The following is a 22843-nucleotide window of genomic DNA, read 5'->3' on the forward strand; positions in this document are numbered from 1 at the left end:
CTTCTCCTTCCGCGGCTCCCGGAGGGAAGCCGAGGAGCTGCAGAGGGAGCCCGAGGCTACCCTCGCTCGAACCCCACGACTACGAGCCTTCAAGACCCTCGTCACCCAGTGTGTGCGCGCTTGGTCGCTCTCCCGCCCCCGCCGCGCGCTGCACGAGTAGGAGCCGGCCCGGCGCAGCGCTTCCAGCTGCGTCTACCTAAGCGCAGCACGCGCTCCCCGCGCTGGCGCGAGAGCGCGAGCGCCAACGCCGCGGGCCGCGGACGGAGCCGCTCCGCCTGCTGCCGCCGCTGCCTCCATTGTCGCCACTAGCGCCCCAGCTGCAGCCCAGGCCGCTCCGCGAGGGCGGGGAGCCCGAGAGGAGCGGCTGGCTCGGGGCGCCAGGCTCCGGGCGCGCACCTGGTAAGCACCGCGCGTTTTTCTTTCTTTCGGCTCTTGGGTCGCCGCGGCAGTAGGAGCCCTCCGGAGCCCCTCCCCCAGCGCCGGGATGGAAAGCAGTCAGGCAAGGGGCGGGAGCTTGGGCGAAGGGACCCGGGGGGGCAGGTGGTGGGCAGGTGGAGAAGTGGTGGAGCCACGGACGCTACGAGGTCCTGCAAGTTTAGGAAAGTCACCCCACAAGGACGTGTGCTGTGTGAATCAGACATGAATCTCTAGTCGGGAGCCCAGGCTACCGCGGCGTCGCTCCAATGAGAGGTTTATGAATATCATTTTGCTTGTATTTGCATAAGTAAGGAATTTAAGTGGGCTCGTTTCCATAGAAAATGAACTAAAAAAAAAAAAATCAGAGGAGAAAAAATAGAGCTCTGAGCCAAAGGGAGCGTTTGGACACCTCTCTTCCTCTCTCTCTCTTTTCTTGCATACTGATACATGTGCACAAAGGGGTGCATTTACCAAAGGAGGAGGGCTTCTCTATTTATGAAGCCATTAGGTGTTGGTGGGAGTCTAATAAGAGCATTTGCTGGTGCTTCACCCTGAAAAGAGACAGCAAAAGAGGGACCTGGTTGGGTGTAAATGCCAGTGTTCCATTTCTAAAATGACACTTCCATGACTACACTACTGAAGAGAGGTTTTTGAGAACAGGGGCCATTTTAAGGGGGTACACCTGCAACTCTGCACCTTTAAGCTCAAGTTTATGTACTCCAATTGGGGCTAGGAAGATGGCCTTACCCTAGGTTCCTTTATGGGACTTTGGCAAAGGATGGGGTCAGAGAGAGGGATATGGAGGGAGAGGGAAGAGAAGAGAGCTAAATATGACTGAATGGGCTGTGTAAGGTGGTAGAAAGAGCAGGAGCCTGGAAGTCAGGTTTGGCATAAATGTGTTCATTTAGTATCACCCTGGGTAGTCTCTGGGCTGTCTCTAGGAAAGTGTGTGACCTTGAACAAGTCCCTTAACCTCTGTATACTGTGTTTCTCCATCTGCAAAATGTAGAGGCTCTTCTGTGTTTTGGGTCACTAAGGTCCCATGCAGTAGCAGTGTCTATGATTTTATGGGTTTGAGGGTCTGCCTACAAGGAAGGAAGAGTGCCCAGAAAATCTGGATAAAGGAAGCTTCAAGGTATTTTCCCTCAAAATGTCAAAGGCATTTGCAAGTTCTTGGCTTTGCTGTTGGTGTAATGTGTGCTAAGAGGTCTGTAGAAATGGGTGAGAAGGACAGTCAGACACCTAGCTTGTAGCCTGGAGCCCTGGAGTCCTGAGTGCTGTCTGGAGAGGTTTGGATCCACAGAGTCTAAAGTCACATGCTTTTTTAAAGGTAGCAATTAAAGAAGGGGGTTTGGTGGCAAGCTGTGATGTTCTTTGAATGAGGGTTTGGTAAAGAATCTGGAATTGATTCTAGCACAAGGAAAATGAATGGCATCGTACTTTAAAGGTTGGGCACTCAGGATGGCAGGACAACTAAGGGTGATATTTGAGAATACTGTAATCTGGACAGAAGGGTTAGGAGAGAGAAGGAAACATATTCTTCCTGAGACAAGGGTTCCTAGACTCCTAGGAGGCTACTGGCATCTGCCCAGTGTCCTTGACACCTCTGCCACTTGTCTGAAGGAGGCACAGGTACACATTCCCCCTCAATACAAGCTCATTCTTAGAATTTACGGATCTGAATCCCAGCCATTGAGATGAGAAAGTTCACATGGGAAAACTCAAGTCCGAGGGGATGTCCCCCAACCCTCCCACCATGTGAGCATCTGGCTGTGAAGCTGGCTTACCCATCCAGATTCGACCCGAAGTCTGTGTTCCTAAAGGAGCTCACTGTGCCACTTGGTGGCACCAAAAAGTTGCGCTGAGAACTCTGTTCTCTATAAATACAAACTACCACCCCTCCCTCCTCCGCGCTCTCCCCTTCCCCCCCTTCTCCCCTTTCTCAGTAGCAGGGAGAATTGCTGCACACGCCGCCCTCAGCTCTGCTGTTCTGCGCGCACGGAGCGCAGGCGATGAGCTTAAGATCATCTCGCGCGGCGGGGAGCCCGGGACTGGAGAGGCCGGCTCTGCCCCGCTGATCCGCGCGGCCCAACTTTATGGGGGGCTAGCTAGACCGCGCCTCACTGCCTGCTGCGCCGCCAACAGGGGGGTAAGCTTGCTAAGTGCCTGTTTACCCAAGTGTCCTCGGGCCCGGGAAGAATGTATGAGCTATACGCTTGCTGGGAGCTTACAGTTTGGTTTGGGGGAGGGGGACGAGGGTGGAGCAGCGGGGGTGGCCAGAACCTCAAGGATGAAGTCCGCTCCATTCGCGGATGGCTTCAGTTAAACCTGCTGGGGAGAAAGGACGAGAGCAATGGGGTGAATGAGGGAATGGCCGCAAGGGTTGAGAAGGGGATTCTGCATGCCTTCGGATGCGAGTTCCCGCTCCCTGAGGGCCAGGTGCGTGCTTTTAGAATTCAGACTGGGCTCCTCCAAACCACCCGAGGGCTCAGAATTCAGAGAAGCGAAGGTGGAGAGGAAGAGGAAGGAATCGCTTCCCAGTAGATCGGTTAGCTGCGGTGACCAAGCTGCTGCTGCGGGAAGAGGGGGGACAGCGGGTGGTGCTGAAAGCACAGCGCTTTCACTCAGGCTAGCGTGCTTCTTTCTGAACCCCGGTCTGCGCCCTCCCGCTCTTTCGTCTCCCGTGGATGTAGCTTTCCCTTCGGACACAAAGCCTACTAGTTACCCCGGAGTGGCAGCATGAGAGGCATGCCAAGGAGAGAGCCCTGGCTACAGCGACTTGGGGAAAGAACCCGCGGCAGGCCCACGAGCTAGCCGGGTGACCAGAGCCTACCCTGCACTTGGGACTTCGAAGAGGGAAGTGAGGAATCTGCCTGGGGGGCTCTGGAACTGGTGCTGGATTTCCAGCTGCCCGCACTTCCCTCCGGAGCGGGCGCTGTGGGAAAGGGAAATTGAGGAGAGGTTAACAAGTGCCTGTGCTTATTCAGGTACTATCTTGGTTCTGCCTCAGCTGAATCGAAAGCTTGAGTGGCCAAGCAGGTAGATTCTCCCACACTTTACTTTCCGCTAAGAAGCTGACACAGGTCCGTGGGAAGGCAGTGGCTTCCTTCCACTTTCTTCATTCTCTACATATTGTTTCATTGTTCTACGTCCCTCGAGACTGATGTAGAGCTCATCTGTATCCTTCATGCTAACTGCTGGCCTTTTGAGGCAGCCAGGGAAGCACTGCCTTGTGCTATGTGCAGCCCCCCACCCTAGCTGCCGTGGGGCGAAGCTTAGGTTTTCTGTAGAATCCTCTTAGTTATACAACATTCTAGACATCCTTTTGAGTTTTGGAGTGTTCAGGTATGCTACCTCTTGTTAGGTGTGCTTTGTGATCCTTATTCACAGGACATTTCCTCCTTTAATTTCTCTCTTATATCCATGCAGTTACACATTTAAGAATCAGTTGTGACTATTTTTGTCCTTTATGGATGTCAATTTCTGTTTCAAAGGATCTTTGGTTGGGACTTGAAAATACTGCTTTGTGAACTCATCAGGTTAATGCACAACCCAGCCTCCAGCCTTCTCCACTGGAAACCTTTTCAGCACTCCGGACAGATCCTACAAGGTTTGGGTTTTTTTGTTTGTTTTTGAAGAATGTGAATAGAATATAGTACTTTCTACATAACTGCTTTACTGCTTCTTTAAGAGAAAAGCTTTCCCTGGTCATTTAGAATCTGCTTGACAAAATATATAATTTAGGTATTTTCACTGCACCCCCTAGATCTTTGCTATCCCATGGTAATATTTTTGCTGTAGGCTACATTCAAAAACAAACCAAACTCTCGTTCGTTTGTTTGTTTTTTTGTCCTTGAACTTTTTATTCAACATTGTACTGGAAGTCTATGATGGACGGATTCCAAGGTAGTTTCCACGGTCACCACCTCCTGATATCCTTGCCCTTGCATTATCCCCTTCCCCTTCAGTGTGCACAGGACCTGTGATTTGCTTTTATTTTTATTATTTTTTTTTGCATTTTATTTTTTAATACAGCATCTTCTTATTAGTTATCTATTTTATACACATTAGTGTATATATGTCAATCCCAATCTCCCAATTCATCCAAGAAACCAAACTCTTTAATGTTCATTTATTAAAGGGCGTATTGAGATTATTTGGAGGAGAGGAGTGGTATTTGAATATTCAAGTACTTGCCCAGTTCTTCACTTTACTTTCATAGGTAGACATAAGCCTCTGCCATCACATCATGGTACACATTATGGACATGATGACAAATGCCAAGGTGAAAGCTGAAAAATTCACTCATAGGTAGTATGGCCAACCAGTACAAAGTATACAGACTTTGAGAATATTTAAGTAGGTACATAATATCTTCAGGTTATAATCTGCTTGTTGACATTGTTTTGTTCCCTATTCAATAATTTATCTCATTAAACATGTTTACTTTCATGACTAAAAGATTTTACTAATTCTAAGTTTTTTTTACATTTCTTCAAAACACGTTGAAGATTTTATAGGAGTCGTATTACATTGTCTCTTATGGAATTGTCAGAGCATTTCATATAGAAAAACTAAATTAAGTGCCAATGAAACGTAGATGAAATTACAGGTAGAAAAAATATGAGATAAAGTTAATCGTGAAAAATATTGCACTTATTTGTGTACCATTTTCTCCCAGGATTTCTATCCTCATGAGATGAAGAGACACATCCAACTATTCCTCCTTATACTTTTTGCTGTTATTTTGGTAGATGGAGTTTAAACTAACTTCATAAAATAGTGAAGACTACCTTTTGATATATGTTGGTATATGCTAAAGCTGATCAGTTTGGCATTTGGATAAACTGAAGGTGTATTACTACAAAGCAGGAACATTCTACAATTGAGAAATATGTGTTATTTTTAATATTCACAGAAATGTTAATCCTAGACCCGAGGCATCATTTAGTCATCACTTTCATTGCATGGAGTTTGGAGAATATAAGAATATAGGAGCCTCAAAAGAAATATTTTTTAGTTTATGATGTGCTTGTATAACCCAGGAAAATTTAAATTTTGAGTTTGCATTTCAACTATCTGTAACTGAGAAAATATTTTCTTGATATTCCTTTCTCTCAGTTGGTTAAAACGTAGTTCTAAAAAACATTATGCCATAAGCTTGCTTCCATTTTCTTTAAATTCTCAAACAAGAGAAAAAATATCGAGATTTTATCAGTTCTAATCTCATTTGAATTGTATGTACCTTTAGTCATGTATGTACCTTTGCTTGGGAAACAAGGAAAGGTGTTGGTGCAGGCTCATCTCTGCTCTAATAACTATCATTTATTGAGCACATCAGGCACCGTGCCAAGCATTATATATCTTATTTAATACTCATAACAATCATACAGGGCAGTGATTTTTCTGTTGTTAAAATTGAGGGTTGTTTCCTTCCACTGTCATGTAACAGGGAAATGGAAAAATAAAATTATATGTATATATAATTTTATACACATACACACGTGTGTGTGTGTGTGTATACACACACACATATGTCTGATTTGTTTGGAACTCAGACTTATCCTTTTTCCATTATATTAGATAACTTTTCCATTTTATTAGATAAACACCATGGAATTGTTTCCTTGTGGTTTCCAGTGACTTGTGATATGGTTGGGAGTACAGACCCTTGAACAAGATTGCCTGAGTTTGAATCCCAGCTTTGTGGCTCATTAGCTATGTAACCTTGGGCAAGTTACTTAACATTGCTCTGCCTCTCTTCCTCATTTTTAAAATGGAGAACAGGTTGTAACACTATTAGCCTCATTGAGTGATTATGGTGAATTAGTTACACAAATATAAGTCAAGTGCCAGACCCAGAGTGAAAAGTACAGAACCGGTCGTTATGACTATTAATCCCATCTAGGCCTTTGAATATCAGATGTTTCCTAGGTTTCCTATGTTATTGAGTTTAATCTTCTCAACAACCATATGGTTGATACATAATTGCTGTTTCAAATAGCTTCTTTTATTTTAGTCAAACTATTCAGGAAATTTAAAGGACAAAGTTAGATGCAAGAAAATGTATTTTATGTTGATGTGATTCTGTTGGTCTTATAAAGACCTAAGAATAATTCCCTAATGATTATTTTTTACAACTCTAGGTATAGGCCACTGACTTTAAACTTCTGAGCATGAATGTTCTGAGGAAATTAAAAGTTCATAGTCATAATGGCACTAATGGGCCCTGTAATAATAATGCAGCCCGTTGCATCATAATATTTGCAGAAGAATAATTTTAAAATATTAAAAATCAATTTGTTTTCATACAAAGTATTACACAATACAGGTAATGTAGTAGAATCCTTTAAAGACCCAGAAGAAAGGTAAATAATATATTATGTTTTTAAAAATAAAAATAAGATTTTGAAAAACCAATGGGAAAATTACTATATAAAGTTATTATTCTTTATCTTTAAAAAATTATAATGAACTTTGTATTTCACATAGCCTTTGAAATGGTGACAGGTACCATAGGATACTCTTCTCACATTTATCTTTTGTAATTTGTGACTATTCAGAACTATGCTTAGTTAATGTAAGGCAATGTCTTCTTTGACTCTGACAGTTTAATCTGTATTTCTCAAGTTGAAATTCCAAGCTCCAAAACAAGATGATGCAGCCGGAAACAAGTGGCAATGTAAAGAAGGAGTAAGGCAAATCTACTTGCCTACTACTCTCCAAACTACTCTCCTTAGAATTATTAGGACATTTCAGAAAAATGCTTTGTGGGACGGACACATCCAGATGACTCTTAGTCATCTTCTTTTTTGATGATTACATAGACCTTGACAAGGATGAGTTTTAAGTAAATCAGCAGTTTTCAATTGGGAATGACTTTGACCTGCAAGGAACATTTGACAGTGTCTGGGGACATTTTTATTCATCACAACTAGAGGAGGTGTGTGCTGTTGGCATCTGCAGATCAGGGATGCTGCTAAACATCCTGCAATGTACAAGATGGCAGCCCCCCAAAACCAAAAATTTGTCTGGTCCAAAATATCAACAGGTCTAAGCTTGAGAAGCCCTGATCTAAATGATTCCATGAGACAGAGTTACCTATATTTATTTGGTTGGTTTGTACAGCTTCCAAATGAAGCTGATTGACATTACATAAGAATTTAGTGGAAAGCAGAGTCTCCAGAATGTTTTGCAGCCAGTGCATAAGGTTTAACTAACCAACCCATTTGGTCGGATAGGAAACAGTATCATCTGATTATGTTGAGTGTGAGCTTTGGAGCCGGAGAGAAACTGGATTCATGTCCTGACTCTGCCATTTATTATATGTATGAGACTTCTGGCAAGATTCTTCACCTCTAAACCTCAATTTCGAGAGATATTTAATGTAGGTAGTAATCATACCTACCCCTCAGGGTTGTTGTGAAACTTACATTAAATTATGCTTATATATTATTTAGCACAAAGTAGGCACTCAATAAATATCAGCTATTAATAAGTAACTAGAGATTGAGTTAAAAATGCAAAACCACATTTTCAAGCACCTGATGATAGGCAATATAATATGCACCATAATGCCTTACAGTCTTGAGAGGTGTGCCATAAATAAAAAGAAAGCAGCTGAAGGCTGCAAAATGGGAAGAAATTTAGAATCCCTGCATGATAATTAAATTGAAACTAGTTAACGGTGGATTACATCATTTTTATTGCTTTGCTGTAGAAGGCTGTTTTAGGTCTTCATGGACTACTAAACCAATCGTGTAATGATTTACAATGATTTAGTGAGCTTTATTCTACTGCCAGCACCTTTTCATTAATGCACAAAATTACAGATTTCACTTTTGTACAATGTTATTTTATGGCCTCTTTTTGCTTTAAGGGGGTTTCAGTTAAAATATGGCATATTTTTTGTCCTGGGCTAAGTGGAGGGGGTGCTGGACTTCCTTGTTTACAGGGTCACAGATGTGTGCTTGAGATAGATACAACAGTGGAGCTTTCCTCGGACTGTAACGCTCTCGGTATCATTATACCTCAGAGTGTCTCTTATCTTTCGGATGCACTGGTTTTCAGGAAAATGTGTCAAAGCCATCCATGGTATATGCAACATTGACACCCCTATATGTGATGAGGCTGTTGCTCAGGCAGAAGGAATCATTTTACTGTTGATGTCCTGAGCTGTATGATTCGCTTGTGTGGGGATTAAGTTATATAAGATAAATTTGTGCCAGAAAGATGGTCAGTGTTTGAGAAGATTGTTGAAAATAAAAGACAATGCAAGCTGTGAATCTGATTACTATGTAAGTTGTCATTTATGGTAAATTCTACCCACCAATACTTCTTCTTCCTATTCATTTAGGATCCAGTATGGGACTGTATGATTACCTGAGGCCCAGTACTTTCATGCATATTAGATATATATTATTTTTTTGTAATGGGGTAGTGATTAATTTTATTATGCTATGAACCCAAAGTATATGATATAGAACATTGAATAAAGTAGCCCAGTGCCTCTGAAAATAGGACCCTAAATCAAAGTACCATATAAGTTATACTATTTATATAAACTCCTATCATTTACTACTTTTGATTGAATTAAAGTACTCCATATTTTTAGATCATAGATCTATAACATTTTGAAAGCTTTTAAAAATTATTGTATTAATTTCTTCCCATTATCTATGCAAGAATATACATGTATAGAATATATATATTCACCTATATATGATGAATTAAAAAACATAGCTACCAACCTCTCACACCTACCACATCAGAGTTATAACCTAAAGCAAATAATTTATTATCTTGGAGACTCTATTTTCTGATATATGAATTGGGGATAATCAGACTTTCTTAGTGGTAATTTTGTTTTAGTTTGAAATAGGAGTAAAAGGGAAAAGGCTCCGTACACTGAAAATAAAATAATATGGTTTTACTATTCCCCCTCCTTTTTTTTTTTTCTACCAGACTTTTGTTAAATGAATGAATGAACCTCCTGGTGAGATATCTAAGGAGAAATGGCCTCACTCAGGAACTTGTATACAAGCAAGAGAAAGCAGGTTCTTATGGAAAGAACATTGTGTGGTAGCCAGAATTGAAAAGCTTAAGGAGAAGGGACTGAGAGTGAAGTAAATGCCACCTTTTACAATCTAAATTAATAGATTGTAAAATGTGGGAAGATTCATGCCAGCAATATCATGCATTTTTCCTATAGAAATAGTTTTAAAAGTAATTAAAGTGCAACGTTGTTGATGATAGTAGTAAAACCTACAAGCAATCTAAATATCCAAAAATAGGGAGTGATTAAATAAATGTTTGTGCACTCATATAATTGAATACTATGCAACTGGTAAAAAGAAATAGAAGCTCTAAGTGTGAATCTTGGCTCTGCTACTCACTTGCTTTAGAATCTTAGCCAAACTGTTCTCTCTCTCTGAGTCCCAGATACTTCAAGCATAAAATATACATAACATGATCTATCTTACAGTTTTTTTAAATGATAGTTAAATGACGTTTCGTGTGAAACGCTAAGCACAGTGCCTAGAACATAGTAAGCTCTCTTGAATTTTAATTATTCTTATTGTTATCCCCATCATCAAAATGAACTGATCTCAAAAGGTATTTATAATACATTATGTAGAGAATAAAAGTATATTGCAATGTAGATTTCATACTAATATTCCATTTAAATAAAAAATCTATGTATTAAAGGTTATATGCTTAGAAAATTGTAGAAGAACAGACACCAAGTTGCAGGGTGTGATTAAATCTGGGTTTTGAGACGATATTTTCTCGGTTCTGGTCCTAGGCCTGCTAAAAATCATTTATTCTCCGTGGGTCTCAGTTAAACTGAATCATCTGTAGGACTCTTTATAGTTCTATGATGCTATTTTCCTTAATATATCAAAAAGCCATGGGGAACACCAAAGGTTTCTCCCTCCTACTTTGTTAGTCCGTACTTCTCTTTTTGATGTCCCCTGGACCCATTTGAGTTTCAATATCCATTTTCCAGTTTTCCACAGTGAGGCAGGGGGCACTATCTTTACATCTCAATCAAGTAACTGACCAGAAAGCGAAGTGCAGGCAACTCCCTTTACTTATTTGTTCATTCAGCAGGATTTATTGAATATCTGTTAATACTAGGTGTTGCGTATGGCACAGATTTAATATTTAAAGAGTTTGAAGTCTATTGGAAGGCAAAACATGTATAAATAGCTATAATACTAGCCTAATAAATAACATTACAAATGGACAAAAATGCCACTTGCATTTAGAATACAGCACATACTGCAAGGTGAGGGACCTGGGAAGCTTTTATAAAGGGCCTATTGAAAAATATTACTTCATTCAATCCTCATTAAAACTCTTTGAGGTAGGTACTATTCTCATTCCAGTTAGGCTCAGAGAAGCTAAGTGATCAAGGGCACACAGCCAACAGATGGCAGTGCCAGGATTCAAACCCGAGTCTACTTGACTCCAAGCCAATGCTCTTAAAAACTCTGCCTTAAGGCCATGAAACAAGAGCATATCAGGGCTAAGAAGCAGCGTGAACAGAACCACTGGGGCAAAGGGGTTCAAGATATATTCAGAATACCTAAAGGAGACCCAAATTTAACTTGACTAGCAGACTTCCAAGGAGGGGCAGATTGAGAGGAGATGACCATAAGAGAGACTGGGGCAGAAATTTAAAAAGTAGATCCCTCAATCCCACATTTAAAAAAATATCACAAATAACAAATAGCTTTGCTAGTAGAAATTCAGAACCTTAGAAAGCACAGATAAAAGCAAAGAAGAAATTAAAAATTATGCATATTCCCATCACCCAGAGGACATCTCATTAATGTCACTGTGTATGTTTCCCGACTGTGTGCGTACACACACACTCATAATATTTCTTGTGAAAACACAGCCATATCTGTTTTTATTTTTGCTTTAATAGAACTTGAATACTTCACATTTCATCCCCCTCCCCACCACACATACACTTTACAAGATAAGGTTTCTGTTCAAAAATTTTTTCAGTCTCTTTTGCTGGTTTTTCCTTGTCTCTGGGTCTTTGGGAGTTTAAACATTGAAATTCCCCGGACCTCAGTCTCAGAACTAGTTTTTCTCTTTCCAATTCCTAGGTGATTTCATCCAGTTTTATGTTTTACAAAAAAGAGCATCTACATACTGATGCCTCCTCTGTTTATATCTCCTATGCAGACCTCTCTCCAGAATTTCAACCTCTTATATCAGATGCTTATTAAATATCTCTTCTTGAATTTCTAACAAGAATTAAAAATTGGTGTATCAAAACTGAATTTCGGTTATCTCCACCCAGATCTGTTCCTCCACAGTTTTCTCCGTCTCAGTCAACATGGCACCATCTTTTATTTGCTCAGACCGAAAACTTTAGTGTCCTCATTGATCCTTCTCTTTCCTTCACAGTCCAAGTCAGATCTGACAGCAAACCCTTTCACTCTATCTTCAAGATATATTCAGAATCCTACTAGTTCTCACTACCTATACTACCATCTTCCTGATCCAGGCCTCTGTCATCTCTCTCACCTGAATTATTGCAGTAGTTTCCTAATTGCTTTCTTGGTTCTGCCTTTGTGCCCTTATTCTTGTTGAAAAGTTGGTCATTGTGTGTCCCTCCCCTATTGAAAACTCTTCCAGAACATCACTCTCACACAATGTTAAAGCCAAAGTCTTTCAAAGTCCAAAAAGGCTTTGATCATCATACTAGCTCTCAAACCTCCCTTCTTCCTCTCTCCCCACTTTTACTTCACTGCAGTCACACTGGCCTCCTTGCTGTTTCTCAACACACTAAGCATAAACCTGCCTCAGGGACTTAGCATTTACTTTTTTTTTTTTAACCTGGAGTGTTCATTCCCTTGTTATTTGCATGACTCATTCTCTTACTTCTTTTAGTTATTTACCCAATTTTACTTTTACAGTTTAAACTTCTTTGGCTACATTATTAAAATTTTTTCCATATCTCTGATACTTTCTATCTTCCTTCCCTGGCTTATTGTTTCTCTTTAACACTTATTACTGTATAGCATACAATATTTTATTTCCTTATTTATGGTCTGACAAACCACCTTGGATTACAGGCTCCATGAGGGCGTGAATTTGTGTCTGCCTTGCCCATAATTGAATCCTCAGGGACTAGAAGAGTGGTTGGTACAGCACAGTTACTTAATAAAGACTTACTGAACAAATGAGCGATGCTGATAGAGCTAGGGTATACTCTGTTGGTCTATTTAGAATTTATGCTGTATTGATTTCTTGTATTTTGGGAGCATGTGGGATGACTTGTTTAACCTTATAATAATCTGAGTTGTAGCACAATTCTGTCAAATTTCTAAGTCATAATTTCAGAATATACTTTCCAGGTATCTGAGCTTCATAGCTAGTATCAATAAAATATAGTCACTGTGTGTATTCAAGGCAGATTATGAAACAATCATTGATTTATAATCTGGCAGGTCATAATCTAGTAGGGGATGCCAGGGCAATAAAAATATATTTGTGCCAGATAGTCATACACATTTGTACCTTCTAGGTATGAATCATCTCTTTTCCCGAAATGTTCATCACTCTCTATTTTTTAAGCAAACTCCTGTTAGATTCTAGCTCCCTTGGAAGTTCAAACTGTGTTTGGGTGGCCCCTCTCAGTTTTCATGGACTTCGGAAATACCTCTCTTGGCAGAAGGGGTGGTAAGGTGACAAAAGATGATAATAAGAGTATGTTATGGAGTCACTAGGCGTAGACATGAATTCTAGCTCCATCATTCCATGATTGGCTTGTTTTTAAGTTATTAAAACCCATTACATCATTAGGAAAATAGAATAAAATAATACCTACATCTCAGGGTTGTTATAAGGATTATTGACACACACATACCACACATACAGACATACCCACATACAGACGCAGATACACAATGCACATAGAATATAATATCTTCTGGGGGAACGAGAAGCATGAAAGCCTTGCATATGTCTGCAACTATAAAGTGCCCAGGACATTCTCTTTTGGCATCTCTGGTATCACATGTTCTTGCTTTCTCTCCTTACTTTCTGAGCTGCCTCTGTTTCCTTAGCTGGCTTTCCCACAGCCTTACCTCTCTGTGGGGCTTACTTTTCAGCCCCACCTTTTCTTTATTTATACTTGCTCTCTAGGTAATTTTATTCATTTCAAAGGGTTTATATATTGGTGACCCCCAGTTTACATCTTTAAGCCAAAAAACTCCTCTCGGTCCACGCTTACATGTCTTCCTTCCTCTTTGACAGCTATACCTGGATGCTTCCAAAGCATCTCAAATTTAACATGTTCAAAAGAAAATCATTGTTTTCCCTTGAGCCCATCTGTTTCTGTTCCAGTCAGTCCCATCCCTTTTAATGATATCAGAATATACTAGTTTCTTAGACTCAAAACCTAGGAGTAGACACTGATTCCTCTCTACCTTACCCACATCCAGTCCGTCAGCAAGTCCAGTTGATTCTACTTGCAAAACATATCTGACTGTGTCCACTTCTCTCCATATCCACTGTCACCAATCATAGCCAAGCCACTATCATCTCTTACCTAGAGTATTATAAGAGTCTCAGATTTCTCAAGTCCGTTATCCAGAACAATGAGGAGCTAGGAGAATCTTTTCTAAGATTGGGTTGTGCCAGTCATTTGTTTACACTTCCTCAGTGGCTTTCTGTTGCACTTAAGCTCCAAATTCCTTGAGAGCCTACAAGATCCTACATGGTCTGGCCGTTCCGTATCTTTCCAACCTCATTTTGTACCATAATTGCGCTCATTATTTATGCTCTAGCCACACTTTTCACATGACTGACTTCATTCTTCATTTTATTGTTCTTTGCATTTGTCAGGTTCCAGTTCAAGTCACCTTTTAGAGCGGGGATCCCCAACCCCTGGGCCTTGGACTGGTACCAGACCGTCCTGTTAGGAACCAGGCCTCACGGCAAGAGGTAAGCGGCGTGCAAGTGCAACTTCATTGCCGCTCCCCATTGCTCTCCGTTGTTTGCGTTACCGCCTGAATCATCATCCCCACCCATCCCCCCCCTCCACTTCCGTGGAAAAATTGTCTTCCAGGAAACCGGTCTCTGGTACCAAAAAGGCTGGGGACTGCTGTTTTAGAGTACTGATTTGTAAGCCCCATGAGTATAGGGAGCATGTACACCCTGTTTTCTCTTGAATATATGATTCCCAGGAGAGAGTCATAGCATAGGCAGGCCATAAATATATGATTAATGAGTTAGTGAATAAACGCCTGGTGTATGATGGGTGCTCAATGAAAGATAATGATAGTAATTATCAATGTACATCACTGTACTTCTTTGTTATATTAGTCTTTGCCATTCTGCAGTTAATAGATATTTGTTGAATGAGTTAAGTAATTAATTTAGCCTATCATAGGAAGTTACATATATATATATGTGTGTGTGTGTGTGTGTGTGTGTGTGTGTGTGTGTGTGTGTATCAATATATATTCTCAATACATGGGGCTTGCTGGAAATAACTCTAACATAAAATGCATGAGATCGATATTTTAGGTTCATCAGTTTGATGGGCCACTTCTAGTCTCTCATGTCGCTTTGATGCTCTAACATAATAAAAATGAGTCCTGTTTTGTTACTGGATTTGCTTACTAACATTCTGGATTTAATGAGAAATTGTGATTCCTTTTACTTCAGATTTTTTTTTGTCTGAAGTAGAATTCACATGACCATGATAATAAGCATTGGTCCCCACGTCTTTGGTCTAAGTAAAGTGAAGGGAAAGCTTGAGAATATTCAGATAATTTCCCAACGAGAAAATTAATATGTCTTTGTTTCCTTCCCCCTTGTCTACAATGCCAACTTCCATACCAAAGCTGATTTTTCCCCTAAATATTGCTAAAAATCTAGTTACTCTGGAGCATGTAGCTATTTGATGAGGTGTGTGTGTGTGTGTGTGTGTGTGTGTGCATGCATGTGTGTGTTTTAGTGTTTGGCACAGTACAGAGGGAGCATTTCTCTGTTGCCATTGGAAACAGTGGAAGGAAATGGTGAAAATGAGGGTGAGAGTGATTAGAAATGTGATTCAGGTTATATTCATTATGTGTCTGGACTAGAATTTTTGCAGATCTGATGAGTCTTGAAAACCATTGGTATTCTTGAAGAAACATCATAATTGCATAAACTCCTGAAGCAACATCACCTGTCTTTGAAAGGTGATGCTTAGGGAGTCACTTTAAAACAACTTGAGATCTTTGGCTGGCAGAGCTAATAACTTACAAAATAAGTCTCTTAAACAATCCTTTAAATAACCCAGATCACTAATTTGTCAGTTCTCTTTTACAAATCATGCTAGAATTTGCTGTAGGCAACCTGGGACAAAATTTTCTTCTTCCCCAGGAGTTTAAACTGAAATAGATGACTATATTCATAGCTATACTAAGTTTCTACTTGGAAGTATAGTTCCAAATATGCATCCCTCCAGCCCTTTGAATCTTCATGATGTGGAAATTTTTCCTGGATCGGGGTAAAGGACTGATTACTGTCAATTTTATTACAAGACTCTGTAATTACTTTGAAGACTCTGGAGAACTGAGAGTGTTGCCAGAGAATTTTCTGTCCTCACCACCTAGCCACGGAAGGCCCTTGGAAATTTAATAACAGAAAAAAATCATGTCTTGAATATATATAGCCGTTTTCAATATACAAAACATTTGCACAGTTGGTATCTTATATTGATTCCCATAAGGGCAGCCTAGCACATATGATCCCCATTTTTCAGATGACAAAATTCTGGTGCTGAGAGGTTAAACAATTTAGTAATAGCTCTTTGTAGCAGAACTGGAATTTGAACCTGAATATTCTTTTCTGCAAAAATTGGTACCATTGCACTCTGCCTTTGTATTTGGGGGCATTTTACTTTGTAATCTTCCAACCCTTTTCTATCCTATAGTTCATTTAACGTGAAAATACTGATCTGACCTCATTTGTCTTTGGTCTATATTGTATGGAAACTAAGCTCAATACTTGTTGGGAATGTTATTCAACTTGCTTTACATTGCATTTGAAGATGGGGTTTGTAGGCTTTTTTTAAAGTAACTTTAGTTTTTAATTGCATAATCAGTACATGCTTAATGCTGAAAATTTGGAAGGACACAAAGAGCATTTCTAAAGCAAGCACACAAAAATACCGTCGTTATTATTGGGATCACCAACGTCTAATATTTTGGGTTTTTTTGAAGGTTTCTGTTCATGGCCTACTTCTTTTAGATGCTTTCCCTCACCTTCGTGTCAGAGTATAGTTGGGTCTCCCACACATGAGATTTGGTTTTGTGTACTCCAGATGAGCAAATGAAAAAAATATTAACCTAAGCCAGGTAGGATCAAGAAGCTGTATCAGCTGCTTTTATCAAATCACAGAATCACAAAGGAGACAGGCAAAGAGGAGTCAGAAAGATTTTTGGATTCTTTTTCTCAAGTTACCTACATCAGAAAGACCTCTCTTTCTCTATTAGCATAGACCGTTCGAGCTTCCCAATCCGGATGCACTTACGTTGCTAAATCCCCATTCTATTTTTTTTCCCCAGGTTTTGAAGATCGTGATCACATATGGATGCGTCTAACTAAATGGTCCCTGGGGACATGGTGGTCCTTTAGAGAGCACATCTAAATCACTGGCTGATTTTTTGGTTTGTGGCTCACCATAGGACATCACCGGATTCTCTCTCTCAGAACTCGCCTAAGTTTTCCCCACCATGCTGTCTTTATTAGCTTGAACTCCTTTCCTAAAATGGTCCTTCTGTTGATCCTGTCAGTCCTGCTTTTGAAAGAAGATGTCCGTGGGAGTGCACAGTCCAGCGAGAGGAGGGTGGTGGCTCACATGCCTGGTGACATCATTATCGGGGCTCTCTTTTCTGTCCACCACCAGCCCACTGTGGACAAAGTTCATGAGCGGAAGTGTGGGGCAGTTCGTGAACAGTATGGCATTCAGAGGGTGGAGGCCATGCTGCACACCCTGGAAAGGATCAACTCAGACCCCACGCTCTTGCCCAACATCACCCTGGGCTGTGAGATCAGGGACTCCTGCTGGCATTCGGCCGTGGCCCTAGAGCAGAGCATTGAGTTTATAAGGGACTCCCTCATTTCTTCAGAAGAAGAAGAAGGCTTGGTGCGCTGTGTGGATGGCTCTTCCTCTTCTTTCCGCTCTAAGAAGCCCATAGTCGGGGTCATCGGGCCTGGCTCCAGTTCTGTGGCCATTCAGGTCCAGAACTTGCTCCAGCTTTTCAACATACCTCAAATTGCTTACTCGGCAACAAGCATGGATCTGAGCGACAAAACTCTGTTCAAGTACTTCATGAGGGTCGTGCCTTCAGATGCCCAGCAGGCACGGGCCATGGTGGACATAGTGAAGAGGTACAACTGGACCTATGTGTCAGCGGTGCACACAGAAGGTAAGTTTTCTTTACACCGAGTACGTCTTGTGTACCTGATAGCTTCCCAGTTAAACTTTCAAGTTTTGGATGGCTAAAATTGTCCTAATTATTTGAGATCTTTTGAGTGGCTCAGTTATACCACTTATATAAGAAGGGACGGGATGGCAGATATCTAGAGCAAAATAGATATAAGCTAACATGAGTGATTATGCGACCATCAGTTGGCAAAATGGATACTTTTTTTTGGTTTACGTGTTACATTATTTGTACATCTTCTATAATGATGATAGGGATTTTTAAGATTTCTAGATCTTCTTTGAACTCCTTACGTTTTAACACTGTAAGTTTGCTCTGAGTACCTGAGAGTTTCTGATAGTTAAAGGGAGGTACACATACATACACATAAGGCCTGCAGGCAGCCAGTTCTGGCCCAGGTATGTTGTAATAGAAAATTACCAAACGGTTTAGTCTTACAACTATTTTTCAGTAGAGTGTATCGTTAAATCTGAAATGGAGATGTGTATGAATTAGTTCTATCCTTGTATAGGACATTCTCAGGGAGTATAAGTTTTAATAATTCAGCATTAGTTTGCTTTGAAATTTATTGCTTCTTTATGTGGAAATCATAGTGAGGAAGGAAAATATGACTGAGGTTCTATACCAGGTAATAATAGTATCAGCCCTGATTATTGTTGATGGTGCTTTTCAAATGCGTTTGTATACATTATTTGTTAGTTCTCAACCAACACTGTTTGGAATAGGTTTGATTTGACCTACAGAGGTTAAGATACACAAATTGTGAGGCTTACTCATTATGTAGCACTCTTTCTAGGACGGCATACTGCCTATGCTAAACACTACAATATACCAAAGAAGGTACACAAGACTTTGTATAGCTCATTAGATCATTGTTAGGATTAGTTGAGATTTTTACTTTATTTTTTTAATTAATTAATTTTTTTCTGTTTTTTAAATTTTTTTATTTCTTAAAATAAAATAAAATAATAATATATTCATATCATTTAATCTCTTGTGTAAGTATATTTCATCCAGTATAGCCAATATGGACACATTGTTACATTATACAAAGTCATTTCAGTTGGATCAATAGACCTGAGAATAACATTGAAAGTTAGTTATAGCTATCAACTACTGAGGCACTATGAAAAGGTTTTTTTCATATATATATTCTATAAAGATATTTATTGATAGTACTCAAACAAACCTATGAGATAGATTACGTTTTGATCCCCACTTTACAAATGAGGGAACTGAAGCATAGAAAATGTAAGCCACATGCCTAATGTCAAGAATTAAGTGAAAGAGCTGAGATTCGAATGTTCGTGAGGTTCAAATCTCAGTTGAGATTTTTAAATTCTGCAATAATACTGTCACTGTGTTCCAAACAATCTAATCTTGTAAAAGTGGGATTGAGTTATTGGGAAATTAATGAAATGACCAGAGTAAGACTACTTCAGAGATTGGGAGCCTGTCACCAATTAGATATAGCAAACTTTTCATTATCAAGTGACATAACATGGATTTCACTGTATGGCCACTCTTAACAATATTCAGAGCTGCACAAACATAAAATGGCCTTCTATACTGGATTGATACTTCTAAGCCTCTGGAAATTTTCATACATAAGTTTATGGTTTACGTACAAAGATGCTGATATATAGAGATTTTGATCAATGGATAGGTCATTGAACTAGGAGACCTTTGATTTTTTTTCCTAATGCTGAGATTTTTCTTATAAAACCACTATTTCATTTGATTCTCACAACAAGCCGTGATCTAGATAGTCCAGATATTTTATTCCATTTTTAAAATACAAATGTTTTAAGAGTTTATATACTTCATCCAATAACTACCTGATAGCAACTTCAGAGGCAGGAGGAGGGCTCACAGCTACTAACTGCTAATTCAGTGCCCTATTCTAATTCAGCAGAATCCAATAGAATCACACCCAGAGGATATATATTTATGCAGCACATATTTATTAAGTCAAAATATACAAAAGGCTCTAATAGTCCTGTGAAGGACAGCCCTATGTTTTGTACATTACCACCCTCAATGGGCAAGCAGTCTGGCAAAGGAGATGGAGCACGCACTAATACTTCCATAACCATAATTCAAGATGACACGGAGTTACAAATGTTTCTCAAGTAAATTGAAGGAGAAGAAAATCACATCCTGCTCTATGGTGATGGAGGCCATGGTGGAAGTCTTAGAGAAGGAAATGAATTTGACAGTGGAATTTTAATAGGAGGAATACTGACAACTGGTGAAAATTAAGAAGGCATGGGTTTCCAGTAAAGGGCAGGAGGAAATATGAGAAGGTGAGAAAGTAAAAAAACATGTTTGCAGGAGACCAAGGATGAAGCTATGTTCGGTTTACCTCAGATCAATCATAAATTTCATTAGGAACTTCCATCTAGCTTCAGAAGAGTAGGCCTTGGTCAGTCTGTAGGAGATGCTAATCCAAGATTGTGTTCAAAGAGAAACTCATCATCATGACCTTTGACTCTTACTAATTTAATCTGTTTTTTTCCAACCTAATTATATCCCTATACTGAGTGATACAATAAAATAAATTATAATGCATCCGTGAAGTATATTATTAGGTAGCTATTAAAATGAATGAGACACTCTATAGGTAATGAGGTCATAATGATCTCCAAGATCATTTTAAGTGAAAAAAGCAAAGCACAGTTCTATGTAAATGGTATGTTATTTGTATAAAATGGAGTTTGTAAAAATCATTTGATTGAATATTCATAGAATTGTTCTCAGAGAAGAGCAAAACTGGTAACAGTTGCTCCTTCTGGGTAGGAATTCTAAGGAGTTAAGGAATAGGGTGGAATGGAAGAGACTTTCTTTTATATAATTTCTACATGCAAACATTTGAAGTTGTGTATTACAAGCATAGACTACCTATTGCAACATAATAATTAAGAGAAAATATTCTATTTGTGGGCAAGAAAAGTCAATAAAAACTTATTGCCAAATTCAGGCAAATTTAATTATTTTTTCAAAAATAGGCGAATAGAAATTTTGTTGACAAGTTTGGGCAAAATATTTGGAAGATACCACCAGAATTTAGGAGAGAACAAACTTTGAATACAAACATTGAAGACTGGAAGAAATGCTTTTTGGTTTATTGTTTTATGTGGTTTAATCAAGGGGTATTTATATTGCTTGGATCCTCAGCAAGTAAGTGGCTAGGTTACGTGGTATTATGTCTTAAAATTTATCGCCATAGGAGCAGTGGAGTAGGAAGTTTTACAAGGTAAAATTTACCTCCAGGATCAGAAAAGTGCTTGAGTAACAAGGTACAGCTCTGCTGGGTACTGTGGAAGTCCCCAAGGTGATGCCTGGGTTTCTGTTGTCTGGCCCTTCAGGAAGCCCCTGCGGGACTTCCCGTGAAATGACAATACCAGTTCTCACTTGAGCCTCTTTCTATGGCTGGATTGGGACAGTTCTCTTTAGCCCTAGATCACCCTACCTCAGTATCTCAAACTTACGCCCATGTCTGTATAATTACCTTTTTTCACTCAGTTGATATTCTTCTTTCTTGAAGAGGATGGAAATTTCCAGATGCTTTCACACAGGCATTGAGGTCTATAAAAAGACATTGTCTTATTTTCAAAAAAGCTTTTTGTTCCCCCACGTTGCCCATTTACATTATACCTAAACGTGCAGTACTTTGTCTCTCAGTCCTCTTGGCAGCTAACACAAGATGTTCCTTTGAGAATGTGTGTGGCATCGCAGAATTTCAGAGGAGAGCACAAGCACAAGAAGCCTTGGGTTTCAGCTTCAAGGTTAATCTCCTCCACTTGCATTTCCTTGGCTTATGTTTTTTCCGTAGGCTACAGGACTATATATTTATGGTGGCTTGTTATATTATGCACACATATTGTCCAGGCCTTCAAGGCAAGGAGATTAAATGTATGAAAACAAAAAAAGAAAAAAATACAAACCACTGTAGCTCTGCAGCTTGTGAAAGGAGCGTGCAGTAACTGAGAAGAAAAAATTGTATTCTTTGTAAAGGAGACAGTCCAGTTGCCACTGTCTCTGCTCTAAGAAAATTTAAGGGGTCCTTTGCCTCCATACATTGGGAAACCTTGGTACATGTGCCCATGATAGTACAGAGTCTATGGTGCTTGCCTGTTTAGGGGTGTGGCAGATCCATTGCTTTGGCTCTGATGATTTCCATTGATGACCCCTTTGCCTTGTAACTTAATAGTTCCCTTCCACTCTCATGCGGCACTAGCCATGTGACTGCTTTGGTCAATAGAACTTGGTGGAAATGAAGACTTTTTTCCTAGTCTGTCTGTCTTTGAAACTCTGTCATCACCTTGTGAAGCATGAGTGCTGCCAGGTTTTCCAGATGAGGCCGTCTTAGACCACTTGACCTCAACTATGTGAGAGCACCCAGTGAAGAGCCACACAGTTGCCTTCCTGACCCACAGTCAATTTCAATCATACAATATATCCTAACTGAAACTATAAACATTACCTACCTAACCATAAATTCATGTGCAATAATAAATACCTTCAAGGTAGAGTCCAGGATAAGCGTTTTCATCCCAATGACTAAACTTGAACTGCCCCTCCCAAATAGGATACTACGACAATGTTTAAACTTCAAAATCAAAACAAAATAAATGTATTAACATGCATTAATATTATTGAGATTTCAATGGAATAATTGCTGTGGGCAAGAAAGAACATTTAAAATGCTTTACCCATACTTCGGGTTCAAAGCTAGAGGTTTGATAACTTCCTGAAAGTTTGGATGCTCTAAGTAGTCAGACACCTGCATATATTCCATTATTACATGCTTCCTCTTGATACAGCTCAGTTTCATTGAGGAAAGGAATTACAAATTGGCACAGACCATACATACTGTGCTTTATGGATGACGTACAGGATTTTCACACTTCACAGTTTTTGCTGGCTTTAGTTGAAACTCCACTGTACCTGCCCAG

General features: G+C 39.8%; 1 protein-coding gene across 2 annotated transcripts in view; it reads left to right on the forward strand.

Moving 5' to 3' along the window:
- Positions 1-207: 207 nt before the first annotated feature.
- GRM5 (glutamate metabotropic receptor 5) overlaps positions 208-22843 on the forward strand; it is a 565234-nt gene continuing 542598 nt past the window's right edge. Inside the window, exons 1-2 of one of the 2 annotated variants that reach the window (XM_032640370.1) lie at positions 208-399; positions 17004-17867. In XM_032640370.1, coding sequence (XP_032496261.1) covers positions 17207-17867 — 661 coding nt within the window. In that variant the 5' untranslated portion in view covers positions 208-399; positions 17004-17206. Of the gene's footprint in view, positions 400-2364; positions 2567-17003; positions 17868-22843 lie in introns of those variants that run through there. The other variant, XM_032640371.1, reaches the window with a different exon arrangement.

Source organism: Phocoena sinus, chromosome 8, assembly GCF_008692025.1.
Source record: "Phocoena sinus isolate mPhoSin1 chromosome 8, mPhoSin1.pri, whole genome shotgun sequence".
Classification (NCBI taxonomy): domain Eukaryota; kingdom Metazoa; phylum Chordata; class Mammalia; order Artiodactyla; family Phocoenidae; genus Phocoena; species Phocoena sinus.